The following is a 13227-nucleotide window of genomic DNA, read 5'->3' as shown; positions in this document are numbered from 1 at the left end:
CCGAAAACTCCCAGCTTTATGTCATCCCCAATTTTCTTGACCCTTCCGCAGCCTTCACACTCTACCAATATATGAGGCTGGCAGGTTATCGAAATTTTACTACAGCATGCTTTCTTCCAATGTTCTCTTGGTAACTTGAACTTGTGTATTACCTAAATGTGGCAGCCCTTCATTTCCAGAAAACATCAACAACATGTATGTTCTTTCAGTGTTGGTTGAAGGGTATTGTTTGGCCTGGACATAATGCTGTTCAAATTAGTGCCATGGTGTCATGATTTAAAGTCTCACCTGAAGAACCTCACCTCTCAATGCAGCACTTCCAAAGTATCAGTATCCTAGGTAACCCCAGACAATTCAGGAGGATTTGCTTCCACTCCAGTTCTGAGATGCCTGAGTTCATTTAATGCAGGATGGCCACTGAACACCAGCAAGCTCTTGGTCCAATGACAAACTAGGTGCATGATAAATCTATAAATGATTTAGATGAAAATGTGGATGGGCTAATGAGTAAATTTGCAGATGACACAAAAATTGCCAGAGCTGTGGGTGGTGAGGAAGGTTGTCAAAGGATATAGATCAAGTTGGAAATATGGGCGGAGAAATGACAGATGGAGTTTAATCCAGACAAGTGTGAGGTGTTGCATTTTGGGAGGTCAAATGCAAGAGGAAAGTACACAGTAAATGGCAGAACCCTGCGGGGCATTGATGTACAGAACAAGTCCATAGCTCCCTGATAGTGGCAACACAAGTGGATAGGGTGGTAAAGAAAGCATGTGGTATATTTGCCTTCATCAGTCATCCCACAGCCAAGAAAGCTCACCAGCACCTCTGCTTCCTCAGGAGGCTAAAGAAATTTGGCATGTCCTCTGACACTCACCAATTTATATCAATGCATAGAAAGCATCCTATCTAGATGCATCACAGCTTGGTATGGCAACTGCTCTGCTCCGGGACCACATGAAACTGCAGAGAGTTGTGGACACAGCTCAGCATATCACACAAACCAGCCTCCCTTCCATGGACTCTGTCTACACTTCTCGCTGCCTCGGTAAAGCAGCCCGCACAATCAAAGACCCCACCCACTCCAGGCATTCTGTCCTCTCCCCTCTCCCGTCGGGCAGAAGATACAAAAGCCTGAAAGCACATACCACCGGGCTCAAGGACAGTTTCTATCCTGCTGTTATTAGACTATTGAATGGTTCCCTAGTATGAAAAGATGGACTCTTGACCTCACAATCTACCTCGTTATGACCTTGCACTTTATTGTCTACCTGCACTGCACTTTCTCTGTAGCTGTGCCACTTTATTCTGCATTCTTTTGCATTCTGTATTTTACCTTGTACTACCTCAATGCACTGTGTGATGAATTGATCTGTATGAATGGTATGCAAGACAAGCTTTTTACTGTACCTTGGTACAAGTGGCAATAATAAACCAATTCCAATTCCAATTCCATTGAGTATAAAATTTGGGCAGTCATGTTGCAGCTGTATAAAACTTTGGTTCAGCCACATTTGGAGTATAGCGTGCAGTTCTGGTTGTCACATGATAGGAAGGATGTAGAGGCTCTGGAAAAGGTGCAGAAGATGTTCACCAGGATGTTGCCTCGATTAGAGAGTATTAGCTATGAAGAGAGAGTGGGCAAAATTGGATTGTTTTCTCTGAAGTGTTGGAGGCTGAGGGGCAACCTGATAGAAGTATGTAAGTAAATTATGAGAGGCAGAGATAGGGTAGATAGAGCCTTTTTCCCAGGATGGAAAGGTCAAATACTAAAGGGCATAGATTTAAGGTGAGAGAGAGGAAATTTAGAGATTTGCAAGGCAAGGTTTTTTGTCCAGAGTGGTAGGTGCCTGGACTGCGCTGCCAGAGGTGGCAGTGGAAGCAGGTACCACAACAACATTTAAGGGGCATTTAGACAAGCACATTGACAGGTAGGGGATGGAGGGATATGGACCATGTGCAGGCAGATGGGATTAGTTTAAATTGGCATCATGATTGGCACCAGTATTATGGGCTGAAGGGCCTGTTCCTGTGCTATTCTATGCTCTAGGTCCAAGACAACTGGAAAGTATGTGCACAAACACACTTGCACGCACGCATGCACTCTCATCATGACTTCACAAAGGTAAAATTGTGTCTGACAAATTTATTAGTTTTGAGGAAGTCTTGACCAGACTGAATAGATGGGAACCGCAAATGTATTTGGACTTCCAAGAAGCATTTGACAAGATGTCTGACAATAGGTTAAGTCACAAGATAAGAACCCATGTTGCTACAGGTTATTATATTGGTATGGTTAGAGGATGGACCAGCAGACAGGAAGCGGCAAGTAGGGATAAAGCATTCATTTATAGATTGGTAACCTGTCACTAGTGTCATATCACAGGGATCAGTACTGAGACCACAATTGTTGATTAATATTTATTATAACAATGAGAAAGAAAACCATTGGTGGCAGCCAGATTTGTGGATGACTCAAAATAGGTGTTGAGGTAAATTGTGAGAAGGATACTAAAAGTTTACAGAGATATTGATAGATTAGGTAAGTGGTCAAAAGGGTGGTAAATGGAATATAATGTGGAGAAAAAGATGAAGTGCTCACTTTGGAAGGGAGAACAAAAAAAGCATTACCTAAGTGGAGAGAAATTGTAGAAAGTCACAGCACAAAGGGATTTGGGGTCCTTGTGCACAACATGCACAAGTGTAGCAGGTAATACAAAAAACTAATGGAATGTTGGGCTTCAGAGGGGTTGGAGTATAAATGTAGGGAAATCTTGTTGTAACTGCAGAATGAGGAGTGCGATGAACAACTATGCGTCCTTTATTTGAGGAAGGTAGGGGAGGTGATTAAGAGAAGGTTCACCAGTATAATCCAAGGTATGGAGGGATTGCCCTACGAGGAAAGGTTGAGCAGGTTTGTTCCTCTACTCAGAAGAATAAGAAGCAATCTTATTGAAACATAAGTTCTTGGGGGTCAAAACAGGGTAAGTGCTGAGAGGTTGTCTCCCTTCGTGAGAGAATCTAGAGCTAGAGGGCTTTTTCTCATCCCTGTCTTAAATGGCCTCAAAATAAAGGGGCAGCCATTTAAGACGAGAGGAAGAATTTCTTCCCTGGGATTTGAAAGAAGGCTCTTGTACAAGCAGGAGTGTTGGTAACCCCACTTTGCAATCCTGTTGTTATCAATATTCTGAAATTTGTAAATATAAATAGCTGCAGGAGGAATATATTGGTAATCTCATTAAAGTACGCCAACTTAGGTGTAGTGTACATTGTAAATATTGAGCAACTTGCAACAATTATCATGAAACATGCTTATTCATCACCATAGCATCTTCACTGACTAACCAGAATGTACAGGTGATAAGATGAAGGAAAATCTCCAGCTGTCTCCCATATCAGTCTCTTTTCTCAATTTCATAGTAGAAGTGATTTATATTTGTACTTGCAACTTTAGATTATTAACAAGAATTAACCTTAGTTGACACTAAAGAGCCTGTTCATTAAATTATGTCAAATATGATAGTGCGATTGCCGAAGCCAGGTTTATGTAGTTCAAAATCCAGTACGTGCATTGTACATTCATAGTATGTCATGAGGATGAGGTACATCTCCAATTATAGTTCCTAGTTTTTTTTCCCCGAAAGCATTTAAGTGGTTAAAAAAAAAAGTCAGTTTGTTGCTTCCATTTGTTAATCCAGAACAGATAGTGGGTGTGAAGATGTACACTTTACCCCTCTGGTTATGCTGCATATGGTCCACAAGGATGAGATACGGATAGAACATAGAACAGTACAGCACAGAACAGGCCCTTCGGCTCTCAATGTTGTGCTGACATAGCCATTCCCTCCTACCTACAGAATGCCCATATCCCTCTATTTTCCTCTCATTCATGTGCCCATCCAAGCCCCTCTTAAAAGCCCCCAATGAATTTACTTCCACCACCCTATCAGGCAACGCATTCCAGGCATCCACCACTCTCTCAGTAAAAAAAAAACGTACCTCTCACATCTGTTCTGAACCTACCCGCTCTCACCTTAAATGCATGCCCTCTGGTATTGGATCACTCAATAATGGGAAAAAGATATTGCTTGTCCACCCTATCTATGCCCCTCATAATTTTATACACTTCCAACAGATCACCCCTCAGTCTCCACCGCTCCAGAGAAAAGAACCCAAGTTTGTCCAGCCTCTCCTGATAGCACATGCCCTCTAATCCAGGCAGCATCCTGGTAAACCTCCTCTGGACCCTCTCTAAATCCTCAACATCCTTCCTATAGTGAGGTAACCAGAATTGTACGCAATACTCTGGTTAGGCCGCATTTAGAGTTCTATAGAGATGCATCATAACTTCTTGACTCCTATACTCAATACCCCAATTAATAAATGCAAGCATCCCATAAACCTTAACCACCCTGTCTACCTGTGTAGACACTTTCAGTGAGTCATGGACTTGCACCCCAAGGTCTCTCTGCTCTTCAACACTGATAAGGGTCTTGCCCTTAAGAGTGTACTGCCTCTTGACATTAGTCCTACCAAGGTGCAACACCTACATTTATCTGGGTTAAACTCCATCTGCCATTTCTCTGCCCACATCTGTAGCTAATCTATATTCGTGCTGTATCCGTTGCCAGTCTTCTGCACTAATCACAACTCCACCAATCTTGATATTGTCTGCAAACATACTAACCCATCCATCAACATACTTATCCAGGTCATTGTACATCACAAACAGCAGAGGTCCCAGCACAGATCTCTGCGGCGCACCACTACTCACAGGCCTCCAGCCCAAATATGTCCCTTCAACCACCACCCTTTGTCTTCTACAGACAAGCCAGTTCTGGATCCACACATCCAATTCTCCACTGACCCCATGCATCTGAACTTTCTTGATTAACCAATTATGTGGGACCTTGTCAAATGCCTTACTGAAGTCCATATAGATGACATTCACAGCTCTACCTTCATCAATCTCTCTCGTCACCCTGTCAAAAAAACAAGCAGGTTAGTTAGACACAACTTGCCCCGCACAAAGCCATGCTGGGTTTCTCTAATCAAGCCATTGGATTCCAGATGCTTGTATATCATATCTCTAAGAATTTTCTCCAGCAATTTCCCTGCAACTGGCGTGAGACTCACTGGTCAATAGTTCCCTGGATGTTTCCTTGTTCCTTCCTTAAATAGCGGAACAACATTAGCCACTCGCCAGTCATCCGGGACCTCACCCATGGTCAAAGAGGACACAAAGATACTGGTCAAGGCCCCAGCAATTTCCTTTCTTGCCTCCCTTCGTAACCTGGGGTATATCCCATTGGGCCCTGGGGTAAACTTGGTGGCTTTTCACATGTTCAATGTGGCATGACATTCTTGTCATCATTATTTTTGTTCTGCCACTTAGCAAAAAATTACAAGTTAATGCTGTTTTCTGTTGGTTGTTCATTTTTGAGGTTGAATGAGAACTGGATTTGTTGCTGGCTGTTTCTGTTAGCATTCTAATGTATTTTTTCTCCCCCCAGTTGGCAGGTTGGAGGAGAGAGAGTCAGAGCTCAAGAAAGAATACAATGCACTTCATCAAAGACATACCGAGGTAAGGGGTGTATGAAATTTTGCAGTCTTGTTTATATTACGTGCAATTTAATTCAGATATTTTTGATGGGAAGAGAAAATTTGCATTATGTACTTGTCTGTTGGATATCTTGAGACATTTCACACACTGGGAATTGTGTTGCTCATCCGGTTACTCTTGATGTGTGCATCGGCCAATTTGATGCCACATAGCTCTTGGCAAAGCTGAATCACAAGTTGATTTTGGAATATGATTGTGAGCTCAATCCTGGCCTAGTCATCACGAGTATGTTACGTAGTGCTGTGGGATCATGAACCTCCAGTCAACTTAGTGGATAAGTCTGTTTTGCACTGGATCAGAAAGGCATCTAAGATGACATTCATATAAGAATATCTGAGCTCTTCAAAATAGGAATCTTGAGAGGAGGACTGTGGTTAATGCATCTCCCAAAAGGAGAAACTTCTAACAGTGCAGCACTTCCTCAGTATGTCACTGAAATGTCATTGGTGCATGTTGCTGCCTTAGCTACACTGACCTGGGTTCAATCTTGATCTCAGTACTATGTGTGGAGTTACATGTTCTCCCTCTAACTACATGGATTTCCTTCCTTCCTTTGTGTGTGTCGATGTCCTCCCATATCTCAAAGCAGTGCTGTTGGTAGGCTAGTTGGCTGCTTTAAATTACCGCTCGTATAGATTAGTGGAAGGAAAATCAGAGTGGAGTTAATGGGAACGTGAGGGAGAATTGGTTACAGAGAAATAAGTGGGTGGATGGGATTGATGTGATTGCTCTGAAAATCTGCATAAACTTGATGGGCTGAATGGACACCTCCTATGTTGTCAGAAGGTATGAGAAAGCCCACAGAAACTGTTACCCAACTCTGAAAGAATGGTTCCATGTTAACAACAAAACTGGGCATTTAAAAGGAGGTGGGCGGAAAATTTCATGGAGGTGTGGCACGAAGTGAGAGTTTTTAAAGGCTCTCTCAAGTTCAAGTTGTTGTTTATGCTGTTACTTTTCTGAAGTTTGCACCAGAATGCAATCACAAATGCATTTAATGTGAAATTTAAAGTTGTTTGGGTTTAGTTCTAGTGTGTTGTCTGTACTCTGTCCAGCAAGGGCACCAAAAAGACATCAATGCATCAGGCTGTCGGGTGGTGTAATGTGCTTAAGTATGACCTTTAATTGGTTGAAATGTTAACACTCTATCTCTCTTCACAGATGCTGCCTGATCAGTTTAGTATTTCCAGTCCTCTTCTGTTTAAATGTCAGATTTCCAGCACCGGCAGTTTTTCTTTGCTTTAGATTTGGAAATAATTTAGAGGCAATTTAGAGAAGGTAAAAGTAAAACCAATTAGGTTTCAAATGTAGGCCTATAGTTGTTTGTATGAGTGAAATTGACTTTGAATTATGTATTCTAATTTGAGTTAAAGAATTAAGTAGATGTCTTGCCTACTACATTCTGACCACTCTTTGGTTTCCCGAACTGTTCCAAAGAAGCTCAGTGTAAGCCTGAAGAAAACTATCTCATTGTCTGATGAGGCACATTTTAGCATTTTGGACTTGAAGTTGAGTTAAATAATTTCAGTTAATCAGCAGTTTCATCTTTTGTATTTCACATTTATATCATTATTAAGCTTTCTTTTGGCTGTTGATAACTTCTGCTTCTACCTTTTTTACACAGAGTGGTGGGTGCCTGGAATGCACTGCCTGGGGTGGTGGTAGAGGCAGATATGATAGAGTTGTTCAAGGGGCTCTGAGATAGGCACATGAATGTGCCGAGAATGGAGGGACATGGACGTTGTGTAGGTAGAAGGGATTAGTTTAGTTTGGCATTTAACTACTATTTTAATTAGTTCAGCACAAAATAGTGGGCCAAAGGGCCTGTTCCTGTGCTGTACTATATTCTATGTTCTGTTTACATCTCCAGAATTGTATTTTGTTATTTGATAATTTGTTTGCAACCCTCTTTCACATTGCACTTATGATAGTGTGGAAGACAGGAGAGATTAAATGACAGCCTTTCTGCTAACCTTCTCACTTTCTTCATGTTAAAACTTGTTTTACCTGTAACATTTCCCACGTCTGATTAAGGGTCTTTGACCTGGAACATTAATTATGCTGCTTGACCTGCTGAGTGGTTTCCAGCATTCTGTATACTTATTTCAGATTTCCAGCATCTGCAAGGTTTTGCTTTTGAATGGCATCTCAAATCACTGAAGAAGCACGTTCTCATTTTTATTACAACTTGTAATTTAATTGAGCCAGTTACTCAACCTTCAGGCACTTGATCAGGCTGGGCCACCTTTTATAAATGAGCCTAACAATCCAGATCCCAGTGTGGGCAGCTGTAAAGAAAAACAAACAAACATCCAGGAAAATGTAGCTAGTATTATTAATCAGACCACAAAACTACTGATTAGTTTCTCAAGGGAGGAAATCTGACATCCTTATCCAGCCTAGCCTAACCTTATTTCACGCAGTTTACAGGCAAGTCGGGATAGGCAGTAATGTTGTCCTTGCCAGCAAAGGCAAGATCCTGAAAAATGAATTTAAAAAGGAATATTGGACTAACTATGTAAATATTGCAGGTGAGAGTGAGCAGCAAAAGGGAGAGAGTATTGCAGTGCAGAGCAGATATCAGAGAATAACACACTAATCTACCAGAAATCTACACTGTTTTAGTTTTGAAAACTGAGAAATGGTGCATACTGTCTGAAATGCTCCCCTTGCCCTCCCACTTATTCACATTAAAGTTGACTCCACAGAAGGTGTGCTACACTATCAGGTGCAGTCTGTGAGATGATGTATTAAACAAAGGCCTCACATGAATATTGGAAGAAGGAGCAGGAATAGCCCATTTGATCCCTCAAGCCTGCACTGCCATTCAACAAAAATCATGGCTGATCTTCCATCTTATCAGTTTTTCTGCCCTATGCCCATATTCCTTGATTTGTTTAATATCCAGAAATTTGTCCATTGCTGGTTTGCATCAATAACTGAAACTCCACAGCCTTTTGGGTTTGGGAATTCCAATTGGAAATTTCTCCTCTTAGTCCTAATTTGCTACTTGCTACAACTTTTGGAGATAGGGAGATAGCTATGCAACTCTTGCATCTTGGACATCCTGTATGTTCTCCCTGTGTGTGTGTGTGTGTGTGGTTTTCCACCGGGTGCTCTGGTTTCCTCCCACATTCCAAAGACGTACGGGTTAGGAAGTTTTGGGCATGCTATGTTGGCGCCGGAAGTGTGGCGACATTTGCGGGCTGCCCGCAGAACACTCTACACAAAAAGATGAATTTCACTTTGTGTTTTGATGTACATGTGACTAATAAAGATATCTGATCTCATTTGCCGACCTTCTATTTTGGGACTGTAACTCCTCAGCCAGAGGAAACAATGTCCTCACATCTACCCTGTTGAGCCCTCTAAGCATTTTGTATGTTTCAATGCAGTTACCTTTCCTTCTAAACTCCAGTAATTAGAGGCCTAGCTTTGCTCGTATGTTACAGAAACCAGTTGGACAGTGTATATTTTTTTTTGGATGGAGCAATCACATTTGTACACAATACTCCGGGTGTTGTCTGATGTAATTGTAGTCCTCTAGTACTCAAACCTTCTTGCAATAAAGGCCAACATGCCATTCGCCTTTTAACTGCCCACTGCACCTGTTGGTTAGATTTCAGTGACTTGGATCCTACAACACCAATGACCCAGCTAATAATTATGGAAAAACAAACTTGGTTGCCATGGTCATGTTGCCTGTGGGAACTTGCTGTGCTTAATTTGAGAGCTTCTTCATTACAACATCTATATTTCAAAGTCTTCTTTAGGTTGTAAAGTGCATTGGGTTATTAAACACAGGACTTGAAAGCCACAATATAACTGTAACATTCTGATTCAGAAGTAGATGGTAGGCTGCCCCAGTAAAGTTAGTGGAAGGGAAAGTTCTGGTGAAATAGTTACATCAGCAGCTTAACAGGGAAATCATGAGCAGGCACTTCATCCTGAGTAGTTAAAAAGTAGGAACTGGAGAACCATTTTCAGTTCCTTTTTATACAGCTGGAACTGGGGGGCCAGGGGATGGGAGGTATAATTAACCAAATGGTTTCATTGAAATATATTTTAGTTAGCTTAAAAGGTTACAAGGTAAACACGTATGTTTTAATTCTAAACGTAAATTCAGACATTTTGCCTGTCCAGCATGTATTTACACCTTGGCTCTCACTTGAGTCAATAAGTTGTGGGATCAATCTGATATTAATTTCTGTCGACATCACTGAAGGACATTTTCTGGTCAGTGACACATGATCTAGTTGTGTGTAAATAGGCTGTCACCCCTCCTACATTACTTATGAAGTGTAGTTAGTTTTGTACTTTGTTAACTGTGAAATGTTTTGGGATAGCTTGATGTGAAAGAGAATATGCAAACAGAAAATTGTCTTTACTGCACAATATTGTTGTAAAATGATAACTAGCATCATTTCTTTGAATGTTTGAATGTCTGTATAGTTTATTTTAAGACTGCTTTCTATAATGTTTAATGTTGAATGTTCTTCCAAGTGTTATTTCTGATTTGGAAAAGTAACCTTGTAATTTCTCAAGTGTGACGATGTTACATTTTGTGCCGTCCTCAACGTTAATTGCTATACTCATACCATCTAGTGACAGAAATCAAGAGCTGCAGCAGTTCAGTGCCAGATATACTGGAAAAATTCCTATCCAATTTTGACTGTATGATTTCAAGTAATTGAAATGTGAATGTATTCCCAATACTTATAAATTTTAAAAAAAGGTAACAAAGAATTTTACATTTCAGCAAAAATTCCATTAATTTGAAAAAAAAATTATGTTTTTATTTCCTTTAATCTTCCATGTCCTTAACCCTCTTGCTCAAAAAAACAGATTTTAAGCATAGTCTCATGTTGATGGCCCGTGGGTTTTTTAATCACATGGGTTCATTTTCTCCTCCAGTTCACACAGTTCAATAAATAATGCTGTTACAAACAACAAACTGTTGGAGGAACTCAGCGGGTCAGACAACATCTGTGGGTGGAAAGCAATGGTTGACTTTTTAGGTCAAGACCCTGCATCAGGACTGAGACTGGAGAGGGAAGATGGCCAACGTATCGAGAAGAGGGGGAGGGGTGCGAAGGGGATGCCAGTCAGTAACAGGTAGACTGAGGAAGGATGAAGGATGACGGGTGGATGAAGCCAGGAGGGGGGAGGGATGGAGTTAGGAGACAGTTAGATGGAAGCAGACAAGAGGCAAGAAAGGGTGATGGAGCCAGGTGGGAGGGTAAAGATGGAGACAGGTGCTGGGGGGTGATAAGCAGGAACACAAAGGCTGCCAGTGTTGGAATCTGATAAGTAAGGAAGGTGATAATGGGAACTATTAGGGGAGAGGTGTAGGGCAGATGGAACCAGATGGGGGAAGGGATCCAGTGGGTGAAATGTGTGGGTAGTAGGTGGATGGAACCAGGCTGCGAAGGTACTGTTAATGTAAATGAGCCAGAGCGGGTCTAAGTAGCACTGAAGCAAAAACTTGCACAAAACCCCTCCAGATAGGCATTGCTCGGAGCCATGTGGGTTGCCATGGCTTAGATTTGAACCATACCCTCCATCACTTTATTCCCCCAATACATTGATGACTACATTTGTGTGGCACCCTGCTCTTCGGTGTTAGCACCTTTGCCAGTTTCCATCCATCTCCTATTTTCATGTTGTCCAGATCTAAATCCTTCAGAGATTATAGGTTAGTGACCATTTTTCATTACAAGCCCACACACTCCCTCAGTTGTATTGATTACACTATTCTCCACTCTCCTTCCCCCAAGGACCTCATTCCATTCTCACAGTTACTCCACTTTCATTGCATTTGTTCTGATGACCTTTTCCACACCAGTGGTTCCATGGCATCTTCCTTTTACTTTAAATGTGGCTTCCCATGCATCATATTAGCCAGGCTTCTCAGCTATGTTTGTTTCATCTCCTGTATTTCTGCTCTCAACCCTATTCTTCTCACCCATAGTAGGGACAACCCCCTTATCTTTGCATTCCACCCCAACAGTGTCCATATTCAATGAACCATCCTTGACATTTCCATCACCTACAAAGTAATGCCAACACCAGAGACATCTTCCAGCTCCACTCCCCAATTAATTTCCAAAGGATCACTGCGACTCCTTACTTCTCTCTTCCCTCTTCACCAAAGCCAACTCTTTCACACAACCCTTTCCCATACAAGTGCAGGAGCTGCAACAAGTCCCCCTTTCTCCAACCTTCCACCATGCAGGGACCCAATCCAAATAAATGAACAATTCTTGTGCTACTTCCAATCTTGTGTATAGCATTCAGTGCTCATGATATTGTCTCCTCTACTCTGGAGAAGTTAATTGGAGATTAGGTGACTACTTCATTGAACAGCTCCATTCAGTCAGCTCGGGTGATTCTGATCTTGCTCTCACGTTCATTTTGCATCCCACTTCCATTCTGATCTATGTCCTTGGCCTCTTGTAATTCTAATTAATCCTAACGTAAACTCAAGGAGCAACACCTTGTCTTCCAACTGGGCACATTCCAGCCCTCGGAACTCAATACTGAATTGAAGAATTTCAGGTTACCAGCTTTCTGGTTTATATCAGAACTGTTTGGTTCTGAAGAAAGGTCATCAAACTGTAATACTAACTCAGATTTTCCTCTCTCCACAGCTGCTGTTTGGTCTGCTGGTATTTTCAGATTTAATCAAATGGAATAAATACTTTTCTCCCAGCAGCTGTTTTCTTCCGTTCACAAGAAGACTGCTTGCCTTTTCTGAGAAATGAAAGAGCTGCAGGATTTGGCATTGTGCTGGTGAACTCAATGAAGAGTCCACTGGTGCAGTGCAGGTATCCTAGGGCTGGTGGATGCTGAACAGAAGACTGCATTTAAGCCTATGCTGGGGATAGTCCAGTTATAGGCTTATTTACTAGCAGGTTGGAGCGGATCTTCGTGGAAGATCTGAATTGTTGTATTGCTATAGTAAGCCCAATGATTTTCACTAAGAATAACCAAAATAATGTCAAAGGGAAAGAAGTAGAAGAGTAGAGTTGCAATAAAAGGCAAAATAAATTGTAATGATTTTGACAGGTATTTTATGGGGGGGAGAAATCAATAAATTTGGGTAATTTACAGACAAATGAAGGAATGTAATAGAGCAGGAAAAGGGCTGAGACATAAAACAATACTTTGTATTTGTCTTGATGGTGGAGGGTGACACAAAAAAGCTTTTGGGGAAAAATGGGAAACCAAGTATCATGAAGGTGAGGAACTTAAATTAATGTTACCAAAGAGAATGTTTTCAACAAGTTAATGTGTTCAAAAGCTGATTAATTTTCTATCACAGAGAATACATGAAGAGGGACGTCGTGCAGGAAATGTATGGATTTTTAATTTTTCAAATTTTCAGAGTTGAGCAGCAGCTACAGGCTGACATTCCGAAGACGGAATGAATGGTGTACAGAATGTTGGGGGCACTGTTTTTTGCATGAAATATTAAACCCTGCCTGCTCACAGGTGGATGGTAAAGATCTTATGTTTGAAGATGTTCAGAGGAGTTCTGTCCAATTGTATTAGCCACGACCTATTTGTCCCATTGCCGTCTGGTAAGCAGTACCAGAGCATCC

The 13227-nt window shown here is 41.5% G+C and overlaps 1 protein-coding gene across 2 annotated transcripts in view; it reads left to right on the top strand.

Moving 5' to 3' along the window:
• spag9b (sperm associated antigen 9b) overlaps positions 1 to 13227 on the top strand; it is a 229290-nt gene that overhangs the window by 76782 nt on the left and 139281 nt on the right. For both annotated transcript variants that reach the window (XM_052032824.1, XM_052032825.1), the window contains exon 3: positions 5514 to 5584. In XM_052032824.1, coding sequence (XP_051888784.1) covers positions 5514 to 5584 — 71 coding nt within the window. The remainder of the gene's footprint in view (positions 1 to 5513; positions 5585 to 13227) is intronic.

This window comes from Pristis pectinata, chromosome 18 (genome assembly GCF_009764475.1).
Source record: "Pristis pectinata isolate sPriPec2 chromosome 18, sPriPec2.1.pri, whole genome shotgun sequence".
NCBI classification, from domain to species: domain Eukaryota; kingdom Metazoa; phylum Chordata; class Chondrichthyes; order Rhinopristiformes; family Pristidae; genus Pristis; species Pristis pectinata.
Note: the sequence above shows the minus strand (reverse complement) of the source record. Positions and strands in the feature narration are given on the sequence as shown.